This window comes from Melanerpes formicivorus, unplaced genomic scaffold (genome assembly GCF_026170545.1).
Source record: "Melanerpes formicivorus ecotype bairdi unplaced genomic scaffold, bMelFor1.0.p_v2 SCAF_61, whole genome shotgun sequence".
Lineage (NCBI taxonomy): Eukaryota > Metazoa > Chordata > Aves > Piciformes > Picidae > Melanerpes > Melanerpes formicivorus.
This window is the reverse complement of record NW_027142413.1, coordinates 1,471,809-1,497,357: the sequence shown is the minus strand read 5'-3', so window position 1 is coordinate 1,497,357 and position 25,549 is coordinate 1,471,809. Positions and strand designations below refer to the sequence as shown.

The window sequence follows — 25,549 nt, the reverse complement described above, 5'->3', positions numbered from 1 at the left end:
AGCTGTCTAAGCTGTCAGCCCGTGGATTGGACCACTACACTCTGTGCTGGGTTAGGAACTGGCTGGAGGGCCGAGCCCAGAGAGTGGTGGTGAATGGTGCCACATCCAGCTGGAGGCCAGTCACCAGTGGCGCCCCCCAGGGATCAGTGCTGGGCCCTGTCCTCTTTAACATATTCATTGATGATCTGGATGAGGGGGTCGAGTCAGGCATCAGCAAATTTGCAGGTGACACCAAGTTAGGGGCAGATGTTGGTCAGTTAGAGGGTAGAAAGGCTCTGCAGAGGGACCTCGACCGACTGGACAGATGGGCAGAGTCCAATGGGATGGCATTCAACAAGTCCAAGTGCCGGGTGCTGCACTTTGGCTACAGCAATCCCATGCAGAGCTACAGGCTGGGGTCAGAGTGGCTGGAGAGCTCCCAAACAGAGAGGGACCTGGGGGTGCTGATCGACAGCCACCTGAATATGAGCCAGCAGTGTGCCCAGGTGGCCAGGAGGGCCAATAGCATCCTGGCCTGCATTAGGAATAGTGTGGCCAGCAGGAGCAGGGAGGTCACTGTGCCCCTGTACTCTGCTTTGGTTAGGCTGCACCTTGAGTACTGTGTCCAGTTCTGGGCCCCTCAGTTTAAGAAGGACATCGAGACACTTGAGCGTGTCCAGAGAAGGGCAACAAGGCTGGGGAGAGGCCTTGAACACAGCCCTATGAGGAGAGGCTGAGGGAGCTGGGATTGTTTAGCCTGGAGAAGAGGAGGCTCAGGGGTGACCTCATTGCCCTCTACAGCTACCTGAAAGGTGGTTGTAGCTGGGAAGGGGTTGGTCTCTTCTCCCAGGCAACCAGCACCAGAACAAGGGGACACAGTCTCAAGCTGCGCCAGGGGAGGTTTAGACTCGAGGTGAGGAGGAAGTTCTTCACCGAGCGAGTCATTCGTCATTGGAACGGGTTGCCCAGGGAGGTGGTTGAGTCATCGACCCTGGAGGCGTTCAAGGGGAGATTGGACGTGGCACTTGGTGCCATGGTCTAGTCATGGGGTCTGTGTTGACAGGTTGGACTCGATGATCCTCGAGGTCTCTTCCAACCTTAGTTATACTGTGATACTGTGAAAACAGTAAATGAATAAAAGCTGAGAAAGAAACTAACAAGGGACAGGGTATGCAGTGAACTGTGATATACATTAAAGGACAGAAAAATGCTTTAAACTTTGCCAGTGAGTAGTCACTGTAGAGGAAATTAATTTCACGGAAATGAAATGGATGTAAATAGTTAATTCAAGAGATTATTCATGAATTGAAGACATTAGACAAATCTGATGTTGCAAAGGAGTAGTTCAGAGCACTGGCATGCTAGCAGCTTCTCAAACAGCTGGCACCCAAGGGCCTTCAGAAAAATGGGAGAGAGGTAGGTGAAGACGCTCAAGACAGGTGCACAGAATCATAGACGAATAGAAATACTATGGGAAAGGCTGCATGATTACTGTAGTAAACATCATTCCACATCACATTGGGCAAAATATGTATTTTGGCATCCCTGGCTGTGACATAAGAACATGGTCATCTAAAGCTAGATCTGTAAACCACGCTAAATGCCTTTTGCTATTCCACATCTGAGCCACATTCAATCACACTTGATTGGTACCACGTGTCTTCGAGACTAACCACAAAATAATCCCTTGAGGCATGCATAAAGATGCTTCTAAGCCAGTAGAACACCATAAGCATCTGCTCATATGCATCATGTGCCAGGACCAGACTGACACTGGCCATGACAGTATTAGTTTGCAGACTGGCAAATCTAAATAATTGATGAAGTTTATGGTTATTGCATTGTGTGGAGAAAGTTGTGAACTTGATGCTCTCTTAAAAAGTACTTGTTATCATTTTCATTTCATGGCTGCTGCTGAAATCAACAGTGGGTAGATGGGGTAAAAGAGAAAATGGGCTCTGTAGGTGTTTTTTAACAAATAACAACACAATTAAGATTGTAGAGAGTGCTTATTCCTGCATTGTGAAATTATGCATTTTGCTTTTCTCTTTTCCTCCATTGGAGAAGCAGTAACACCAAGTGAAGTTATGTCCATGCCTTTCCAAACTACTGTGGAAGTGAAAAAGTTAACTGTAAAACATCAATGCTTCTAAACGACAAAGTCCAAAGTTTAACCCAACTTGTGCTGTCACTCACAATCAGTTTGGCAATCATATAACAAGGGAAAGACAAAGATCTTTTGCTTGTGTTAGATAACTCCACATGTCTGCCTAACCTACTGTTCATTTAAATAGCTGAAGAGGTACAAAATGTTTGGTAGGACTAGAAATCCGTTTTTATCCTGGTGCATACTTCCAAGTGTGCTGGGCATACAATAATTTCTACACACACTTCCCTTACAGCACCAATAATGGGAACTTGGTGTCCTCTAAAAAGAATAACCATGTCTGCCTTGCTCCAGAACTGTAGTGAGGTGCAGACCATATTCTTTCTTTACCACTTTTCCTGTTTTTCTCAGAGCTTTAGCTGGCAATGTAGTATATGACAAGGTCTACAAATTTAGCTACTATGAATTAGGAACTAAAGGAGCTTTCTTCTGCTTGTAAATGTACAATCTGTAAGTCCTTCTGAAGGGAGGGACAGAATGGTCAAAAAACAGGTGAGACCACAGGAAACTGTCCCACAAGGAAGGCAGCAAAAAACACTCCAGAAGGAAGCATGAAGCAGGATGGACTTGATACTTGAGAATTAAAGGGAGAAATATAATATAATTTATTGGATTATACTTTCTTGGCAATATTGGAAGGTTTTATCTGAATATTATTGTATTCCTAGTGATTGCAAGTCTTTTCACTGACTTCAACGGAGATGCCCAATGGTATTAAATCTACTGGTGGCTTTTAGCCAGGAATCCAAACATCTCCCAAATGAGGAAGTTTCCAGATTCTTGAAGCTGAAACTCTTACAAGTTTTCAGAGTCCTAAGAAAATATGTAAAATTGCATAACCTTGCCTTACAAACAAGGTTATGCAATTTTACATTCAGCTGCAGACTGTCCGAAGAGACAAAGAGAAACCAGGGTCTTTAAGCCAAGATAGAAGAGGAATTAAGGTGAAATGCTGTAGATAACAACTCTATCTCCTGAAATGAAATTTCACAAGAAGGACTAAAGGAGATCATCTTTATGCACAGATCATGTCATGCTAATAAGCAGTTTGCTAACTCTTGAAAATTACTTGTTATTTGAACATACAAACCAACAAATACTAACCTGAAACCTGACTGTGAAGTAGCAACCATCACTGATAACATCAGCACGTGAAAGAGAGAACAAATGGACGAACAAGCTTTTAAGTCTAGATCTGACTGCTGTTACTCTGGAGCTCCTGTGGGTCCAGTCAACTTTAGCATATCAAAATTGCTTACTGGCACAGACAGTGGCAGTGACAGCATAGACTTACAAAATTCTCAGAGTTTTACGCTCATAGAAAACTCAGTTTGGATTTGGACCTGGTATGTATTTTGCCTTGGCATGGGGTAGCTCTAGGGATGAACCTTTTCCCTCTCCCCAGTAACCCTGAGACATACTTCCTTCACACAGTCTGTTAACATCTAAGAAAGTGGAACTTCATGGTCCAAGTGCCCAGTCAGAGCTACTCCTGTCCCTGTACAATCACACATGCACAACCATCCTCATTTGCTGAAGCACTAGATTTCCACTTTCTGTGCATTTGCCAGCTGGGGGTTTGTAAATGCAGAAGTAGATATGGCTAAGATATGGCACAGAGATTTTGCTTAAGTTTCTATTACAGCTGCACAAAAAATAAACACAATTAGACAAAACAAAACCCTGCTGTTTTTATTTCCCAGCTTTGGAAATCTTTCCCTTTGATCACTGTTTGCTAAGGAATTTGGGGGCCTTCAAAGTATTCAGGGACCTTGGCTGACACAGCTTTACTTTCTGCACCTCTTCTTGTCTCAGAAAAAGCTGGCATGGCAAGTTCTTCCTGATAACTAAGGAAAGGTCATTGAGGTTAATGACTTTCTATGGACACCCTTGCAACATCATGACTTGCAACTGCAGCCACATGTGGATTATGGAGGTAATTAAGATTGCAGAAGGAGAGACTGGGCTTATAAACACAATGGAGCTTGCTGTACGATAAAGGTTCTTACAGAGAGCTCAGTCTCTGAAATACAGCTCACAAGCTGCACTGTCCCCTAATAGTCACAAGTGAGAAATCCTTTCTCCTGTCCACACCAGCCAGCACTCACACTCCCCATGAGGAAATCACAGAAGAAGCAATGGTGCAACATCATCTTTATCTGCCGCAGTCAGCCTCAATAACACAAATACCAATCTTCCTTCTGGTTGTGGTGAGGAAATGGGGAAGGTATTTTAACTTCACACAGTACTTTGTGAGTTTTCTCTAGAATCTGAATAAGCCCCTCAACAATATCACCAGGTATTAGGCAAAAATTACTTCCAATGGAGACATTGCAGAAAACACTTTTTAGGTACCCAGTTGTGCTAGTTTTGACTGGGGTAGAGTTAATATTCTTCATAGTAGCTAGCACAGGGCTATGCTTTGGATTTGTGTTGGAAACAGAGTTGATACAGGGATATCACCACTATTGCTGAGCAGTGCTTACACAAAGTCAAGGCCTTTTCTGCTTCCTTCCCCACCAGCAGGTAGGCTGGGGGTACACAAGAAGCTGGGAGGGGACACATCTGGGATAGCTGTCCCCAGCTGACTGAAGGAATATTCCATATGATATGACATCATGTTCAGCAATATAAAAAGCTGGGGGAAGAAGATTGAAGGAGGGGACTTCCAAGTGATGACATTTGCCTTCCTAAATAACCATTAAAGTAATGGAGCCCTGGAGATAGCTGAACACCCACCTGCCAATGGGAAGTGGTGAACCAATTCCTTGTTTTACTTGTGCATGCAGCTTTTCTTCTACCTATTAAACTGTATTTATCTCAACCTGTATGTCTTCTCACTTTTACCCTTCCAGTTCTCTCCTCCATTCCATCAGGGGGCAAAAGAAAGTGACTACATGGGGCTTGCTTTCTGGCTGGCCTTAAACCACAGCAGTCCTTTTAGGCACCCAATCAAGGGCTCAAGATAACAAAAGATTTCACTGGAATGTGCAGTATTGAATTTAAAGCTGCCATTGCTGTTCAGCAATTAACTGTCAGGCTTCTGTGCTTGCCATGGGGCTTGCTTGCCTTACTGTGTATTAGATTCCAGTGATCATTAGCTTTTTCCTTTAGCTGTGTGCTGTGCTGCTGCACTGCTTATCTTACTCTGTTGTGCCTGAGAACATTCTGGTAACAGCAATGGTGAAGTGCTTGGGCTGGCAGATGGCCAAGGCATAGGCTGCTGTTTCTGTACTGCTATACTGAACAGGCTGGAAAACTCGTGTGAACTTGAGTCAAAGGGACTGTGACCTGTGGATGAATCCATGTGGAACCAAGACAGAGCATCTGTGGCTGTGAGTATGTCCTCACCACAGCAGGTACATCTTAAAGCATCTGTGGTGGTAGTTAAGTCTGTGCCACAGAAGGTGTATCTCTGAAGGGACTTTGGCTTAAGGGTAAGTCCCTGCTGAAGAAGGTATACCTCAAAGCAACTATGGCTGTGTGTAAGTCCATGATGCAGTAGATACGCCTTCAAACGCCTATGTGTGAGGTCATGCTGGAGCACTGCAAAGCATGTGGCCATGAATAAGCCCACAACAGAGCAGGTACTCCCCTGGAGAGACTCTAATCATGGGCAAGGTCATGCTGGAGCAGGTTTATTTTTGAAGCGACTGTAAGGCCACACTAGGGAGGTGTATTTCTGAAGGCATTGTGGCCCACTGATAAGGCCATGCTGGAAGAGGTGCATCTCAAAGTGACTGTGGCTGTAGATTAAGTCTACACTGCAGCAGTGATCAGCTGTATAACCAGAACTCATTACCATAGACTAAAAAGTTAGCAATGAAAGAGAAAGTAGTTGGCATTCATCATTTGCAGAAAAAGAGATAGCAACACCATCAGCAATGATGAAAACATCTCTGTTATCAACACTGTTTTCAGCACAAATCCAAAATATAATGCCATATTAGACACTATGAAGAAAATTAACTCTATCACAGTCAATACAAGCACATTCTCCACCCTTTTTATCATACTATCTATGTCATGTTCAGGGACCACATTATTCAATATATAACCAGCACCTCACTTCCCATCCGGTAATATCACAGAAATCATTCCCTTAGTCTATGGACTACCCCTATAACATGTCCATAAAATGTCCCATCATGTCTGCAGATGTCCACTGAGTTGATTTAGTCTGTGACTTTGGGCTCCATCTGAGTTCTGGTTATACAGTCAATACAAAACAAAGGTATGTTCAATGCAGTAACACAATAAAGCATTTCAACTAACATTTCTATTCTTCCCTCTCTTTGTCTTCTCATACACCACTAGTACACAAAAAGCACTCAGTGGAAGAAAAAGAAGCTGAATCATGTTATATAAACAAACAGATATCACTCACTATTACAACAGCACTAACTTTTGACATAAACTGTGGAACTGTCAGAACCACCACCTTTGATGTTACAAAAGTAACTGCAAGGGCACAGGCAGTGTTACTCCCTGGAAGTGAAAAACTTGCGGAACTTCATCTCAAATCCACACTGGTCTGAAGAATTAGCAGACTGTCGTTTGAAGCCTTGCATTTGTTTCTCTCTCCTGATCTCTTCTTTAATTGTTCGAGTAAAGGGAGATTTGCTTGTTGGCATATCCCAGGATCTTGAATTTTATTTTGCTGTTTACATAATAAGTTCTTTGTCCAGGAAGCAAAGAAATGTGATGACTATAGGTTTTGTTCCAAGGCCTGGACTGAATTTTGGACCATTAAGAATCTTTCCAATTGTAAGATCTCATTCCCTCAGGCTTTTTATGTAATGGGTGATAAAGGACTTTGAAAGTAAATTTATTGCCTCTTTTCTTAAAGGCTTTCCTTTTCATCCTTGGCAGGAGCAATGGGACCTTTACCACTGATGCTATTGAGTTTCTCTTGAGTGTCTTATTTCTCAGTGTCATTAACAAGATAAGTTATCCTTTCCTAAATCTCCTCCTCCTGTTCACTTTCAAGGGTCATGTTTTTGCATGGCTTCAATGTTAACGTGCAGAAAGTTCCCACTGAGCGTATGGAAACTCTACAGACCATCTTGGATTAGGAGTACACTTACTGGTCATGGATATTCATGTATCTTTTCTGTGGATATCAGCCATTAAAGACAGCCAAAAACATCCAGTGAGCCAAAAAGAACTGAAGCTGCTTTTATGTCATGTGATATTCCTTTTCTTTCTTTTTCCCAGACTTCTGTGTCTCTATTTTCAGTCTGCTAACCCACCATTGTGTCTGACATTCACATGAGGATGATTTCTGATGACTTCAAAGTTTCATAATGACTTTGAGCAACAGCTGACATTTCCCTGCACAGGCTGCAGCAATTTCTATTTCCAGACTGTCTTTATTCTGCTTAGTTAACAATGATAGTGCAAATTTGCTAATTCACTACCAACAGTGAATGAAAAAGATCAGCCTTTCAAAAAGACTGGGGAAGAAAAAAATCAGTTTTCCACTTTCTAAGGACATTGCTATCTATCTATGGCAATGGGAAGCATAATGAATATTCAAAGACTGAACACATTCAGGGAAATGCCAGATCATAACTCATCTTCCTTTGCATTAGTCAGCAATGAAAAGTGATCATTACAGATGAAAAGGAAATAGCCTCACCACAGAAAGAGTTCAACCTTTAGGAGTCTAGCATGCAAATATAAAGTAAATAGGTCTGCTACTTTATTTGTCAAAGACTGACCTCTGCCCTGGCTAATAAAACATGTAGAGGTCAACAGACTTTTATAAAGGCCAGTGGACTCACCTATCTGCACGTATGGCAGTGGCAGAGTGAGACAAACTTGTATGGCCAGATGATGGTCACATGTCAAAGCAGGTATGACACACCTCATGGTCTGGCCATTTGCTTCCATCCTCTGTCAGTAGAGTAATTAGACCATACTCAGTGTTTGGACACCGGCATGTACATCATGTAACCAGAAAGAATACAGAAGCCTCCAAGTCAACTAAAACTCCCTTCTCCCTCCATCTCAACTCAGATAGGTGAAAACGCTTGATCTCCCAGAAACAGAAGTAAGCCTCTCGTGTTTCAGCATTTACACTCCTTACAGTTCTAGCCACATAATGAAAACATTTTAACAAATGTTTTTAACGAACTAGAGGAACACAAATATGGCTTCTTAGTTGCTGCATTTATGCAGAGGCTAACAAATTTAATGCCCACACTTCTACAATGCCACGTTTCTGAAGGTACTGTGTCTTATAAAACTGGTGAGAGATGTTTTAATAGCTCATTACTGTAATAATGGTCACTTTGCTTCCTGATGGACCAGAACAGCCTAATTCAAATGGATGGAAATACACAGACTGGTATTTTCAAAGTGGCCAACAAGAGTTAAGCATTTCTCTCCTGTTGCTCTCGGTGCAGACTGGATGCTTCCCTCTCTGGTGTACTTTTGGCACTTGTCTTTTTACTAAGACTACAGTACAGAAGCAATGTTTTAAAGGATTTTCGCATTGCAATGAGAGCCTGCTACTTGAAATGCTACAAATAGACACAAGCAGCAAAAAAAATGGGAAACTATTTCATGTTTTGAGATTGTCCTAAATCAGGCTCAATGGCAATAACAAAGCAAACCCTGACACGTGGCTTCAATTTGTCATTAACATGTGAAACAGAAAAAATGAACAGATAAACTATGCTGTGAACAGCAAAAAGATGTAATTGCCAAAGCCCTCAAAGTTTTGTTTAACATGCCAACACTGAAAGCATTTCTTTATGAACCTTAATATAGTCTTTTCTTCTTATATTTTTCTCATTTAACTGAGCAGTTTCCATCCACAAGCTCATCCTTCTTCTGTCCCATTCCCCACCCCCTGCTCATGAACAGAGCAGAATGAACAGAGCTTTGTTTGTTTGTCAGCAGCAGCAATGTCAACCCTGCATAAGCAACTGCCCTGCCTACATGCCCTGGGTAAGGGCACACTTCGCGTTTTGGGGAATTGTGCGTCCCAATGAACCCTCTGAGAGAACAATGATTTGAAAGGCCTCAAGTAAGCTATGGTATTTTATTTAAAAGGAAGAGAGGACCAAACCCAAGTATTTCATAACAACAACATATTCAGAGAGATTAAAAAAATAACTTAGAGAAAAGCATTCAAAATTAGGGTTTTACCAACAATAACAAGTTCTCTCAGTTTTTCACTGGACAGCATAAGCTGAAGCCTGAGCATTTGCTTTCCTGCATCTCTACTCAGGGCTTCTCATTTCTTTTTGTGTATATCTGGATCCTATATCATATCTCTATGTATACAAAACAACAAAGTACCAAGTTCTGTTTTCTCTTTTTCTTCCCATCACACAGGGAATGGAAAGAACTTCTCGGGGTCTAGGCTTTGGTCCTCTCCTGTGCTCAAAGCACATGACAATCTTAAAAACAAGTAGTTTGGCTTACCTACCCGTACTCTTTCCAGAGCCTCATTCTTCTGGTAGCCTGAAGCCTTCCTCAGTTATAGCTTAGAAACACTCCCTATTTACCGTCAGATGTCACTACCCAATTTGCTTTTGTTTGCAGGTAGGCTAACATCTTCCCTTATCTACTTACAGAGAACAACCTTATTCATGCTCTACCTATCTCTGCTAGGATACAGAAATCAAAGAATCACAGAATGTTTCAGTCCACAAAATATTCCAGTTTCTCCTTCTCAGATATGATGAGGGACAAAACCACAAAGCTAATAGCTGGAGTTTCTCTTGCCTGATCTTTTGAACAAGCTTAAACTGATGTGTCTTAAGCATGTCCAGCCAGGAATGTACCAAGTATCCCAGGTGAAATCTCACCTGAAGTACATATTAACTCTACTGGGAGACAGGTCATCAGAAAAATGCTCCAGGGTCTCCTATCTTCTCATCTTTATGTTATCCTCATGTATTTCATATTCCTCTTTCCTTCCCCAGAAAACACAAGGCTTTTGTGGTAATACTTCAGCCAGCTTGCAGTATCTAGGTAGGGAAACATGCCTTTGGATTCATTAGGAGAGGACCTTGTTTCAGTAAACTTAGAAGAGATTTGCAATCTAAACACCAGAGAGTGCTAGGCAAGCCAAAAGCTATCTGCTACTGAAGATGTTATTTCACTAACTTGTTTATTCAAAATACTTTCTTCTGGTTGTGTGCTTTGTTTCTTTCCATTATACAGTCAGCTTGCTGCTTTGTTGCTCTCCTCAACGCTTCTGTTAATTTTTTCCTTCACTATCAATCTCTGTAAAAATGCATTTTCTGTCTAAAGATCTTAATATCTGATAAAAGTCTTAGATCTATTTAAATCCTTAAGATCAATGTTGGTTCAGCACAATTTAATTTAGAACACATGATGGATCTGACTCATGCAGTGCTATTTGTGCTATCCATCCTTGATTTGGAACAAGCCTAGTAGTTAAATTATGACCTGGAAATGTCTGAAGCCAAATTATATATAGCATGCAAAAAAGCACTTTTAATGTAAAGAATGGTTATAAACATCTCCAAAGTCCTTCAAGTGATGCACAGGTTCACAGTGGACACATTGTGTCCACTCTGAAGACCTGCTTGACAATACCTGGACATCTCCATGCAATGCTTTTGTGCCCACATAAAAATGACTGAGCTTGACTTGCTTCTCCCAAGTTTCCTCAAAGGATTGCCTTTGAAAAAATGGATGAAAGAGCAGAAATACTCCCTGACCCAAAAGAGGTTTTGCTGAGATTGGATTCTCTCAACACTCCAAAACCTTTATCTCTATGACCTGGCAGGTAAGAAAACATCCCTGGTCAGCTACAGCAAGGAGACCTATCTGGTGGGGTGAACAGGCATGTGAGGAATGCAGGCAGTGTTATTCATACCTGTGGTCCAGAAACTGGGTTTAATACAGTGAGAGAACAATCACTCTGACCTTTGTTTGCAATGTCTTAAAAAACCCACTAGTGAGGACAGCAGACCTTTACCAGGGGCTGTGAGACACCAGAATGCATGGAGAAATTTTTCATTGCTTCTGCTACACAGAACTGTGCTGAGCAGGAATTCAAAACAAGGCACTGAGGTGAGGGTCAGAGGACCCACAGGTGACTGTCAGTGGTAGGCAGTCACAGCCACATCCCACCAGCACTGCAACATGCCTGCTCCTAGAGCAAAAGCATCTGGGCCAGACTGACCCAAACCTGGGCCTGACACAGTGGGATGTGAAAGAAGGAATACTGGTAGTTCAGTAATATGTTCCCTGGTACTGCAACTGCATGTCTGTAGGAAGAAGAAGAGGCAAACAAGAATTCTTTGCTAGATAAAGTCTTGTAGCTTTACAAAGGTCACATTCTTCACTTAAAGCTTGGATGCCTCATATGAGATAAATACCTGTGTATGTGCTTAACTCAGACCTAAATTTAAAGCTCATGAACATCAAAAAGATTTCAAGATTTCAAGTATTTCTCTTGCTGAACCAGGCCTCTAGTAGACAAGGAAGGAATTTCTTGGGGGGCAGGCAGTGGGCACCTTGCTGACATGATTACAATGAACCATTTGCCTGCAAACAGCAAAGGGACATACTATGGAGGCAGTCTTTGGACAGGAACAGAAAAGGAAAAGCAGAGAGGACAGAAGGGAAGCACATAATTGAAGACTACAGACTACTCTAAAAGAGGGCAGTAAATGGGTAGCAGTGTGAGAAGGAGGAGTCAGAAGAGGAGGGGTCAGGAGCTGTCTAGGACTGTAAACTACCAGAGCACAGGGGAGGCCCTAACCCAGGGCTGAAAGAAAAAAATCCCTAGTTTTAAATAAATACATGTAAACAAAGACCCAAAAAACATCAACAAAAGATGAGAGTGATGACTCTCAACTCTTCTTGATTCAGCTTAGGAGGCTGCAGATACCAAACTCCTGTTTATGGTGCTGCTCCAGTGTGATGCTATACAGACATTTAGTGGAAGGGAAGAAAGGAATCGAATTCTGCACTAGTCCCTATTTCTATATCCTGACTCTCTCTTTCTCAAAGGGTTGTTTTCTTTCTTTCACCAAACAAAGGGATATACACAGAAAATTTGAGCTTATAGAAATTTATCTGTCCAAAACAGAAAGAAAAGTGTAGAGGAATTTGATGCTCAGTGTCATTAGACTACAGAAGCAATATTCTTCACAGAGAACAAATAAGAGACACTCATGCTTTTAGGTGTCTTTGAAACCAGCACCTAGAAACTGCACCAGTAACTTCTTACAAAATGGTTACTAATCCTTTTCTGTAACTGTTTCAAGCTGTCTGTGCATCCCTCACTCCTACACCATGCCAACAACTAAGGAAAATGGTGCTTAGGGTCCCTAATGCTGCAAGTGTGCCTAAGAGGGAAAAAAAATATTCAAAATAGCCTTTGTTCCTCGGGCTGCAGACAAAACCAGAACCTTGTCCAACTGATTTGCTTATTCCTTGCCATAGTATTCCATACTCAGAGTTCTCAAAATGTAACTCAAAGTCATCTAGAAATCACTGTATTCACATCTAGTGGTTTCAGGCGCTGATACTATTCTTAGGTACTCCTGAAAAAAGGTCAAGGATATTTGTGAGTCATGGCTTTTCCTCCAATTATTTCTACAGTTCAGCACAGGTCATCCTTTATTGCCAGCTGGATGAGTACTGCTTTAACATTCTTCTTCATGCTGGTCATAGAAAACAGTATCACAGCATCGCCAAGGCTGGAAGAGACCTCAAGGATCATCGAGTCCAACCTGTCACCACAAAAAACCTGATTGCCTTTTCACTGAGCTAAATTTACAACAGCATGCCTTCTTTGTCTACCTTACACTTCCAGCAGGAAGAGGGAAGAGAAAACATGTAGTTTGTTATTCAGCGAGATATCAGTGAAGCTTTTGGAACTCAAGACAGGCATTTGCTGGACATTGGGACTTCAGGACGTGCCAGTACTTCCAAAGCCAAAGTTGCCAGGCTTTGCCCTTTTAGGCAGCTTCCCTCTTGATCTAAACCCCTCTCATTTCCCATTTCAAACCAGTGGATGCACACAGAATACAACAGACTCCACCTCTGCAGATGGCTGTGAGCACAACCAAACCCTTGGAAGTCAAGTCACAAATTGCTTGATGAAGTACTGAGGCTATGATTGTGCCTTTGCTAGGTATTTTCTCCTCAGTGATGCAACCACCCACAATGTGGTAGGAGTTTGCAGATGACAAAAAAGGCATGTCATGATTTGGAAAAGCTAGCCCACAACTGTACTGGCCTTCTTTTGGACAGCGATTCAAAGCTCACCAAGTCACACCTACAACAAGAAAATGCTTTGATTTCTCACAGCCTCTGCACAGCGCTAAGAGAACCCCCCCACACACACTACTTATATATTAGATCTAGAAGGCATTGCTGACAAAAGCTCTTCCCAAGACTATTACAGTGCTGGAGCATGTCCTAACCAGTAGACCGTTGACTGCATCGCAGAAATCTCATATAAGAACAAGACGGTGAATGCTGAAAGGTCGTCATGCTTTCATGCTTTGAAATAAAACACTCTGAAGCAAAAAGAATACCCACAAGTGTATAAAGAACAGCCACACAGTGATCAGGAGTACTCTCAAGGTCACATTTGGAGAGGATTAAATTAATGTACAAAGCCACTGATTAAAAAATAAACCAGCATTTGCACATGCAAACACCATAACACATGTAAACAGAGGCGGCTGAAACTGTAAGGGACACAAGTTCTATGTGCTCCACGTACAACTCCAGTCCTTATTTTCTTAACCATTTTGCCAGTAACTAATCAAGACAGTACTTAAGGACCACTCAGTGTACAATTCTTCTGAAAAGGCAGTCCCCTGCTCATGGCACACTACATACACGAGTATGTGTATGGGTGCATCACTTGAAAAACGTATTTACCTATAGCAAACAGAAAGTGTTTTGAGGATGGCTACCTTCAGAAAAATGTTTTGTGGTTTGGACTTCCTCTCTCTTTTAAAGCAAATGCTTAAGATTGCAAAACCATTATGCCTCAACATAAACATGAGAGAAGTTGCTGCCAGATTACATTCAGTCTCACACTACCAATTGCTTTGTACTACTGAAGTACAGAGAAAAATGACCAGAGATGCCCTTTGTAACTGCATAAAACTGTGGACATCTGGGGTTATTTTCACAAGCTTCAAAAAGCTATGAGCAAGAGAGGGCAAAAGTTAAAATTTAATGAAGAGGATGATCCAAATACTCAGATAAGAAGATTTATTTCCCACCACCATAGGCCATGCAAATGGCAAAAGCCAGCTACTCCTCCAAGTACATTACTTGATACTTTCACTTCTGCCAGGACTCTTAGCTTCAGTGGGTTGCACATAATCCTAAGGTTTAAAGTTATCTCCAGAATGCCATGGTGGGGGAGGAAGGGCATGGGCTGATGGAATATATTACCAAAGCAAATAACAGAATGAAAGTGAAGTGGATGGACTCCTTCACAGCAGTTAGGGTGAGGAGATGCACTGGAGGCTCCAGCCAGGTGACAAAGCCACACAGATGCCTGTGTAACTAAACTGCTCCAGCACCCATGGGACAACCAAGCAAAGAAAAGTACTCTCACCAAACTGGAAAGACAGCAAGGGTGCAGGGCTCACTCTATGTTACAGCAGAACTTGAAATGTCCCCTGTGCTTGCCAAGTCTTGTCTAATGGCAACCATGCCTTAAAGCCCTTTAAAAAAATTAATCAAGACCCCAGTTTAAAAGTAGTTAAGATCTTTACTTCCACACTGAGGACATCTCACCACTCCACTTTGCTCATAATGAAAGGTCCCCTTATTTTGATAAGATCATTTTATTTGGACTTTTTCCCCCTGAGCTCTGCTGGGGGGACTGCAGGGCTGTCTATTGTTCACTCAGGCAGCAAAGGGCATGCCACTTTCACAACATTCTTCTAAAAGGAACAAGACAGGGGTTTCACAGTCAATACTTCCATTAGCTAGGGAACTCCAGGTTCTCTGCTCAGCAAGTGCTCTTGTGAAAAACAGAGCACTGTTACGAAGACTGTATCACAATCATTAGTCATTAATAACAGAAACTCTGCACCTCTGAGTTGCAAGTTTTGGAGACTTTATCTTAGTGTGTACAATTTAATAGGAAAATGCCATGCTAATAGCCCATACATTATCCTTCTAGACTGCACTGAGTGCATTTGAGGAGTATGTGGCTCCAAAGCTGCTTGTTTCCTTCAACAAGAAGACATAGTCTTCAGGTTTGACCTACTACATGCAACACTTTTTAGAGCGATCACAACACTCTGATTTTGGTGACTGTTTACAGAGATCACAACACTTTGTCTTTGGTGACTCAATTAATTTGAGCCTACATAAAATGCCATCATCACCACCCAATGACATCTAAAGCACAGCACTCTTCACGCCACATATTGTGAGGAAGCATGTGTGAGAGGGAACGACTCCAGCTTTCTACTCAGAAAATCACCTGGAAACCTTTTCGGTCTAAACTGTCTTTAACTGCCCCAATCTCTCTCATTGCTCCTGGCCATGTTCTCCAGGGCAGTGACCTAACTAACCCTGTTTTCTTTCCTTCATGACCACACTGCAGTTCATACAACTGCAGATGGTTATCAAATCTCTTTCTTATCCAACTACAAATGCTCCATTTCTATAATCCTTCCTCTTAGGTAATTGACTTTTTTCCCCCCCTCTCACCAGCATAAAAAATGTGAAGTGTCTTCCTGCCCTGTAATGCCACTAACTATTCATTTTCTTTTCAAACAAGTTAAATTATTTTTAATTGGTAAGATGCTGACAGAGGAAATGGTAATGATGGACTTGTGCAAGAGTCTGTCTTTCCTCTGCAGGACAGCAGATTTGAGATCAAAGCCTGCCAAGTTCTTGGAGCATGTTGGTATGCTGTGGCAGGAAAAGTCTTTGCAATGAGGAGGGAGCTGATGGAGGTGGATCAGAGGTACCCCAGCCTAGCTAGCTGTCACTGCAGAAGCAGCTGCTGCTCCTCACTGACTGAGGTTTTAAAAATAAGATACTGGTTGCTGATATGCAGCAGAATGAAGAAAGGGTAACATGGTCTGTGTAGGAAGTGAGCAGGAAAAAGAGCCCAGTAAAATCTAAACATCAACATGTATTTTCAGGGAAGTAGAAGTCAAACACCCATTATTAAAAAAAATGGAGGAGGAACAGCTGGTGCCATGTGGTTGTAGCCCTTATACCTACACACGCTGCCTACCCGACTTGATGAGGGGTAACAAATCAGTTCTGGCTAGCATGTGTCAATGATTTCTTTGGCCAGGATAGGTGAAAACCATGCAGCTACACAGATCAAAGGTCAGCATATAAAAGCTCAGGTACAGGCTACATATAACTTCATTCCAAAATTTAAGTACAGAACATAGATAAGAAGGCCAGAAGACAGACTACCTCCAAGCCAAAAGGCTTTCAAAGGTTATTTGTCAGCAAACATACTAGTATGTGCTTTGCTGTAGTAAACTTTCAGCCACATAGAAACCTGTACCACTGGGAGTATTTAAAAGGAATCAGAGACAGGTGACACCCACCCCCTGTCAAAAAAAAAAACAAAAAAAAAAGTAAACACAAAGCTTGCATGGAAGCATCTCCACTGGAAAAATTTCTGGACTCTGAAAATTGGAAAAATTGGAAAATTGGAAAAAGTTGGAAACAATTGCCTTAGCAATCCTATAGGAATGCAAAAAGGGTACACAAAGCAAGTAACCGCAGTTTAAGTTGCATCCTGCAGTTTATTTGCTTCCTATGCTAAAAGATGACCTCTCACTGAACCATCTTATAACTAAATGAAGCAGATTGAGCAGACTGGGCAACAGGCACCACCCTTTCTCCAACAGTAACACTTCTGCTACATCAATTTTTTGCATCATCTTGGGTGAGTTTTGTTGCATCATCTGGCACTTCAGATTTCATGCCATTGAAGCACACTTATTTTTAACAAACTTCTCCTAATTCTCCGGTATTTTTCCTTTGTCCTTGTTTAGAATGCCCTTGAAAATGCTATAGAAATAAATCATGGTTTTGCAAATAACAGTGCTGTATTTCAGCCCTCTTTGGAACCAAATGCATGTTTACACCTGGAAATATTCTTAGTTAATGTTTCATGCAGACGCTTTTATTCTGCACTACCTCAGAACAGAACTATGAAGAAAAACTGAATGTGGAGACAAAACTCTGCAGCAAGGTAAGTAACGTTCTTTGGAAAATCTGAAAGGGACATGGGATCACAGAGATTATAAAAGATGAGGGAACTGCAGAGTTGTGCTGTTTCAGACAGTGAAGTTCTTTTAATTCTCTGGCTAATTGTTACCTGAAAAGGCAGCAGTGGTGTTTAAGACCATAGATACCGCAACATCATGTGGGTACAAACTCAAGCAAGCAGAAGAAAGCGTGATCTGATGATCTAATTGCATATTAACACTCCTATTTCTTTCTCCCCCAAATCCACAGGTTTCTGTGAAAAATAGCATGAGGTACCAATAACTAGGTTAGATTAGCTTGTTAAAATCTAAGGTCAATACAAACTAAAAAAATAAGTAAATTAAGAAACACATGTTCTGATATGCCATTTAAACTGGAATAGAGCTCAGCAGTAATATATGTTATTTAAAGACATCACAGATTTCTGAAAGTAGCTGCAAGCAAAATCTGTTTGGAACTGCTCAGTTTTATGCATGGAGGTTTCTGGATGAGCTGGCAGATATATTTAAATGTTCTATTTATACAGCAACTTACATCCATTTAGCAACATGAAGGAATGAACTTCATGCCCTGTGAAACATCACTATTTTAGAACTAACAATAGCCACACAGACACAAATGCCTTATCTCAGACCAAGATAGGAATAGCTAGAATCTGCATGTTCTGAGCTGCAGCCTTGTGTTATATGCATACAAAAAGCTACTTCAGTCGTAAGATTGGTCATGCTATATAAGCTTTTGTATACAACCAAGTTGTGAAAGAATAGAATAGAATAGAATAGAATAGAATAGAATAGAATAGAATAGAATAGAATAGAATAGAATAGAATAGAATAGAATAGAATAGAATAGAATAGAATTAACCAGGTTGGAAGAGACCTTCAAGATCATCAAGTCCAACCTATCATGTTCTTCATGTAGAAGCAAAATGAGTGAAAAATAAAAATCAGTTCAGACCAAATCAAATGGGAATTAAAATCAGCTTTCTTGGTTTCATGAAAACTGAACCAAAAGTAACAAACAAGGAAACCCCTGGAACAATCCCAGTGGTCAGTTCAACTCAAAATTCAAAGTTTTCCTTTGGCGGTTTCTCTCCACGATGCAGAATACGACAGTTCAAGCCCCCTTCAAAATTTCAGTTCTGGATCCGTGTTTTAAATTTAGTTCTCAACAGTGAAGTGTAAGAAAGTCCAGAGAAATCCTTACAGCTCAGCTGACACAGCCACAGGGAGTGGGAGGCAACAGGAGCAGGAAATAAGGAACTGGACGGTTTTATGAAGGAAGGATAGAATAAGAAAAGAAAGAGATGGTACTGACAAATGAGGCATAGCACAGACTGTAGTTCTAGATTACGTATTTTACACTACGTGGAACACTGCAGGAGATAGGGCTCCTCATTTGTAGGCTCATTCTCATAATTTCTAGTATAATAGGAAATCTTCAGCAACAATGGCTCCATTGCTCTTCTTAACCTGTTTATTTTGTGCCTATGTGCTATAAAATACATGTATGTATTGGTTTAGCTGTTGGGAATATGTTTCTTTGTTACCTTTAAGAATATCAGCAGGTTTTTTGAGATTTGCAAATGTTTTAGGAGACTTTTGGCTTCTTCACAGGTCTCAGCATGCACTGCTTGCTGTGAAACTCCCGCTAAGGCTCTGCACAACTGGTGAATGCAATGTCTAGTATCTAATGCCCAACACAACTAAAATAGACATAGAAGGCTAATTAATCATTTGTGTAGTCTCAAGTCTTGCCCGCGTGGTCTACAGCCCACCTAGGACTGGCTTGAAAACCTTTGATGGACGGCATAGGAGCTCAGGCTGCAGGGCTCGTGTTGGCACGAAAAGGAAGTAAAGCTGCTCTGCTTAGAATAAAGTCTGTGGAGTCAGTACTGAAGTACAAATTCTGAAAACTACTACTTCAAGTGTGTGTGGTTTGGTGTCTGCTCCTTCATGTAATGTCTGGCTTGGATTTTCTCACTCCCACCAGGGAAGTTAGATGTATTTCACCTACCTTTACTAGACACTTCCCTACTTGGCTTGTGAATCCTGCAGGACAAATTAATTCATCCAAGACATGTGCATGGAAATTAAAAAATATAAATAAATAATCTGTTGATAATATACTCTGTAGAGCTTTGCTTCTCCAACATGATTTTATTTTAAATGATGTGCATTTCACATTATTTTAAAAAATAAACAGGGTACTTCCATCAGCATACCCACTAATAATGTGGCTGTGATAATAATACACAGTCATGCTCTACACCAATTATATGACCTTGTTAGCTTTCTTCTTTATATGGCACTAAAGTCCTGTACAGCTTAAATGAATCCCTAAACTCTTACAGTAGCAATAACAGGAGTCCTTTGCACTCATACAGCACCTTTCATCTTGGAGCACTTCTGACACGTGAATTTTCATTGCATCCCTGTGACACACAGGCATACATCAAAGGCAGGGGAACTGTGCCACAGAAAGGTTACACAACTTGGCCCAAATCCCTGTGGAACAGCTGGAAATGTGAACTCTCCCATTGCCTGTTTTGAACGTCCAGACAATAACACTTACCCAAAAAATAGTTTCATAAAGCATTAATCAAAATGTTTAACCCCCTACTAAGTTTGCAAATGGCATGGGCAGGAGATAAGCTCGCTAATTCTTTTTGATACATTATTCATGACTTGTTCTCTTTTTCTGGCAACACGTTTTTGCTTAGGGAAAAAAACAACATAAAAAAAAATCTACTGAAATACAAGGGAAAAACAGGAATGTTCTTCCAGCAATTACTGCAAAATAATTTGGAATCAAAAACATTTAGCATTTATTTTACAGCTCACCTGTTTGATCTCAGCCACTACACTGTTCAATTTATCTGCAGGACCAGAGCACCTAAGTGACCTCAGGAGAAGGCTTGCTTGTTTTGAGTTTCCAAGGACTCACAAGCCACTGAACAAAGTTGTGTCTGCATACCTACCAGTTGTGTTAGCAAACAAAACTGCCCAACCAAGCAATTTCAAGCAACTGAAACGAATGATTCAGGGCTTGTCTATATGATGGCATGAAAGGAAAAGTTCAATTGTTTCCACTGATAATTAAGGGACTACTGCAGACAGGTCCTGAGCTCAAGCAAAATGTTGCTCTCCACCTAGTCTTTGCCATCCTGCAAGCATCAGAGAGCTATCAGCCACATCAGCAAATTGTATTTAAGGACCAATTCTGTACTTCTGAGAAAGTTAGTGACCTAATGCACACCTCAGTTTCCCTCCTTTATAATAATGGCAATGTAAATATTCCCATGTATTGCAAATCACACCACTGTAATAAATGCAGGCAGCTCTGAATCTGTATTAAAAGAAAACTGGTCTAGGTGGTGATGGATTTTTGAGTGCATGGGGTAACGGTAGTACTATTTGCTAGGTGAGCTGTTTGAGGTTGTGTTGTGTGTTGTTATCCTAGTCATAGGGTCTGTGGTGACAGGTTGGACTCTATGATCCTCGAGGTCTCTTCCAACCTTAGTGATACTGTGATACTGTGATTCATCACATGGATACAGTTTATTTATTTATTTCCAAGCAAGCCCATCCAACATTTTTCACCAAAGCTGGGATTTTTAATGCAAACTCTGCTCTCCCAAACCTGAGCTCTAAATAAAATACTAATTACCGTGCATCTTGGAGTAAGATTTTGAGAGCCAAATGCTGTCACCCGCAAGACTGAAAAGGAGAATCTCTCTCTGGTGTTAAGTATTAAGCTCTTGGTATGAAAGCACTCTATTGTGTGTATTTCTCTGTGTGTGTGTGTGTGTATACCTACAGAAAGAAGTAAATTCATGGGCACACACATACACATTCACACAGATTTGTGTGGAGCCCACATAGTGAGGGTCTGTTTTCCCCAAGGCCTTACTCTAGGAAGAAAATTATGTTGCATTTTATTCCATGCAAGTTACACAGTACTATAAATCATTTGTAAGGAAAATAAGTTGCTGAAGGAAATAATGGAAACAGGTTAGGAATTATCAGTTTCCCTAACCTTCTGATAATTTACCTGGTCATGAAACAGCACAATCTTTTTGTGGGAGGGGGTGGGGGGGAAGTCAGATGTCAGTTCAAGAAGATTTTATGAGGTGAACAGACGAGGTTAGCTCATTAGATCTGAGTAACTCTGTAATGTAGCTTTTACCTAACAGGTTACTGAGGTTGGGTCCAAGGGTCAACATGGGGCCCTTCAACTGGTTATAGTAGTTCTGGAATGACTGCAGGAGCTGAGCTTTCTAGTTGTCATGAGCACTGATCCACCATTTTTTAGTTCCTACATACTAAACAGACTTGCAGCAGAAAACATCTCATACGAGCAATGGCAATGGTGAGAGTCATAAGCTATGTTCTACAAATATTATCTAGTCTTACTGTAAATTTCCCTTGAAGTAGCAAGAAATCTAGAGACAGCCACATACAAAAGATCTGCCAGTTTCCCAGTGATGTTTCCTATTGAATAAAACTACTCAGCACACCTAAGAGTCTCTCAAGGTAAAAAACAAGGTGAGATTCTCATTGTTTCTCACTTTTCACACTCGCGTACACAGAAGTACTAGGTTTTGTTAAAAAGGCCTCTCCTTTGAACACTGCTTCCAAATACTCTCCCTACTTGAGAGAGCAATCTATGAGCAAGGGGCACCAAAAGGGTTTATGACCTACACAATTTCTTAAACACCTCCTCTTCCCTGGTCAGGCAAGGTCCACTCTGTCTCTAATTTTTACAGTCATCTCTTATTTCTGATCTATTGTCCTCCTGTCTTTTTATGGTCATGTTCAAAGTGGGTAACACTACTTCAAGCATATGTGAACATCGCTCCTGTGTCACTGGTACTCAACCAGACAGAAGGCCCCTCACTTATAAAATGCAATGTCTCGCTTGCTGATCTTTGAAATCCTTTGAAAGTCAGGAGTACACTGAAGCCAAGGGGATGTTTTTTATCGGCTCACACGGATTTTGAATCAAGCTGACCTTGTATGAAGCAAACTGTACATGCACCTGTCATACTCAGTTTGCTGAGTGAACTTCCAATTTAATGTCTGCTATATGTTAATAAAGTGCCACAGATAGTAGCATTTAAAACACTTTTCCCCTTGTCACTTCTATCTTTAGTTTTCCCTTGTTTTCTCCCTGAGTGTACGATTTATAGAAGTTTGACTTAGTAGGAAAGTATGTAGTTGTTAGACAAAGATGGAATTGTACTCTTTAGTGTCATGACTTATTTAAGGAAGCAAAAAGCAATGAACACAGCCATGACAAACTTGTGATTAATGTTAGCTACATTTTCCCACTGTAATATTTTTCCTTTCACTTTCTTTACAAACAGATGAAGGCACCCACTAAGTTTCTGGTATCTTTGCTCAAGGAGCACAGAACACATTTAAGAAAACAAAAGCTTCCCATCAAAACTGACTTCGGGCAAGGATAAAAGCTATTTGAGGTGCAGTATTTACTGTGCCTGCCCATCTTAACATCCATGAATAACTATTAGTGCACACTATCCTACCAAAATGTAATGATAGGCCCTATATAGTGCAGCCTAACACATGACCAGGGCCTTACCAGTCACGTACTGAAACCAGAGATTTCCTCACACCACAGTGCTATGGGAAAGCAGCAACCTGCGTAGAAAGCTTGGTCAAAGAAGCGGGTACGTCAAGCACAAAACACATTTTCAGAGAAAACGCAGCAAATGAGGATCAGGAGGATGAAGCAGGAGAGCTGCACATAACAGAGACTGACAACCTATCAGGGGACATTGGGGTATTTTCCTGGTGCCTTAGGTCACGAGTATCACTACAGAATTTCACCAAGGTTGAAGTGCATTGATGTTCACGGCTGAAGAAATCTGGTGGCAACAGCTCCTCTCGCTGTGCCCGTCACTTTAGGTTTCTGTCCTGTGCCCATCACCTCGGACACCTGGCTCACAAAACACCGGGGGAGGAACGGACGAAGCCTGAGACTCACTCATCGGGGTCCCAGCCGGGAAGCCGCCTTCTTGCCGAGATGCCGCGGCGGAGGCTGCCGGCTGCGGGGCGGCGAGGGCCAAGCCGATGCAGCAGGGGCAGCGCCGCTGGGGGAGCGGGGGCGGGGAGGCGGCGGCTGCCGACCCTACCTCCCGCGCCCCGCTCCAGTATGCCGGGTCCCCGGGCTGAGCCAGTTGCCACCTCCACCGGGCTTGCCGTCTTGGCCGCCGAGCCGCGCTGCACTGCGCTAAGGCTGCTGCACCTGAGCAGCCTTGTCAGCGGGCAGATAAACCAAAACCACCCCCCGAAGAACGCATTATGTAATTTCATCTTATATAATCCTGAGATACAAGGGAGTGAACCGAAGTAAAACAAACAAACAAAAAAACCCCATCAAACCAACCACCTGAAACCCCCGTCCTTCCCCATGCATCAGGCGGGGGTGCGCAGCAGCCCGTGGGTTTGGGCATGCACGTCGCACCGGCCGCCGGCCGCCTCCAAGGGCGCAAGGGCCACCGTGCCCGACCGCGGTGAAAGAACGGCCGGGCCGGGCCCAGCTAAGGCTCGGCAGAGCCCGGCCCGCTTCTCCTTCCTCGTCCCGCAGGAGGGCGGGGGTCGCCTCGGGGGAGGCGCTGCCTTACCTGCTCCCCAAAGTCGATGGCGATGTTAGTGATGCCGAGAGGGACCAGGAACCGGATCAGGGGCCAGTAGTTAGTGAGCGCTGGAAATTTCACCATAGTCCCAGCTGCGCGGTGACCCCCAGCGCATCTGCCACGGCAAGAGACGGCGCGGGAGGACGGCGGCGGGGGGGGGGGGGGGGAAGAATGAAAGGGCAACGGAGGAGGGTGCGTGCGTGTCCCTGTGCGTGTGTGCGAGCAGGAGGGGAGGGGGTAAAAGGGCGAGGAACAGCAGATCCCCCTTAAAAATAAAGCAGCCGGGGAGCGGGCGGGAGGCCGGTCCTTCCCTGCCCGGCGCAGCGCAGCGCGGCTCGGCCCTGGCGGGTGCTGGCTGGTCGATGGGGCGCGCTCTGCTGCCGCCTTAACAGGAGACCTGAGAGATCAAGTCCATCCCCGCCGCCCTCCTCCCACACAACAGTGATCCGCCGCCGCCGCCGCTGCCGGAAAAAAAAAGAGGAGGGACACCGCCGCTAGCCACTCGTGCGGGCAGCGCTGCCATCCTCGGGGCGCGGGGGCCAAGGGAAGGGCTGGGTCGGGGCCTCCTCCCTGCCTGACGCTCGCCGGTGGCGGGGCGACGGCCACGGCGCTGCGCAGAAAACGCCGCCCTCCTGCCCGTCGCCGCTCCGGGGCCGGCACAGGCCGCGGGGGCCGCTGCGCGGATCCCGCTGCCGGCTGTCCCTGTGCGGGTGGGCGAAGCGCAGTGCGGGGCCGGCGGCGGTGCTGAAGGGCCCAGCCGCTGGGCGCCGCTCCCCAGTGCAAGCTGTCGGAGCACGTGGGTTTGACACAGGCTCGGAAGACAGGGCGGCGGCAGGGGAAAGAGCGGCACCGAGCGGCTCCTCCAGACGCCGGAGCGGCCGCGCTGCGCCCCCCGCCCGCTGCTTGTCTTCTAGTCCAACACCTGACATTAAAAAAATCACAAACGGTGAACTTTTGCCATTACAGCGTCTCTATATTCTAAAGCCGTTGCCCGAGGCCTGAACAAAGGAATGCGTTTGTGGCCCCAAGGCAGCTTGCACCGTGGTCCTCACTAGCTTTGCTTTTTAAACCCCAGAGGAAGGTTTGTTGGTTTTTCTATCCCATGGCCTTCACAAACAGCAAGGTTCTGTCACACTGAAGGATGAAGGAAAGAAGAGAAAGCAACCCCCTTCTGCATGTGCTGTGGAAGTTTCTTGGTGTTTTCCAACTCAGAGCACAGTTTCAGGAGGTTTTCTGTAATTGCATTTCTCGGGGACATTTAGGTTTGTGGTGTCACCTTCACCATGCCATCTTCGGGGAGGGTTGGCAAATATGTCAGGAAGGTGGAAGCCCTGTGGGCAATCCCATACCTGTACCTGATCCTCAGAGGAACAGTGGGCAGCAAAGGAGTGGTGGACAACCTTCCTCACCCAAAGACTCCTGAAATAAAATAATTCCTGGGACCATGAGGCATTCCACATATTTTTGAATCAATGGGATGTAAGCTGTGAAAACCTGACAGAAAGGTGGCAGGCTGT

General features: G+C 43.2%; 1 protein-coding gene across 1 annotated transcript in view; it reads right to left on the bottom strand.

Annotated features, from left to right (window-relative positions):
* The window catches only part of ANKH (ANKH inorganic pyrophosphate transport regulator), a 91,687-nt gene extending 67,047 nt beyond the window's left edge, over window positions 1-24,640 (bottom strand). Inside the window, exon 1 of the mRNA XM_068161981.1 lies at window positions 24,021-24,640. Coding sequence (XP_068018082.1) covers window positions 24,021-24,116 — 96 coding nt within the window. The 5' untranslated portion in view covers window positions 24,117-24,640. The remainder of the gene's footprint in view (window positions 1-24,020) is intronic.
* Between the last annotated feature and the right edge of the window lie 909 nt (window positions 24,641-25,549).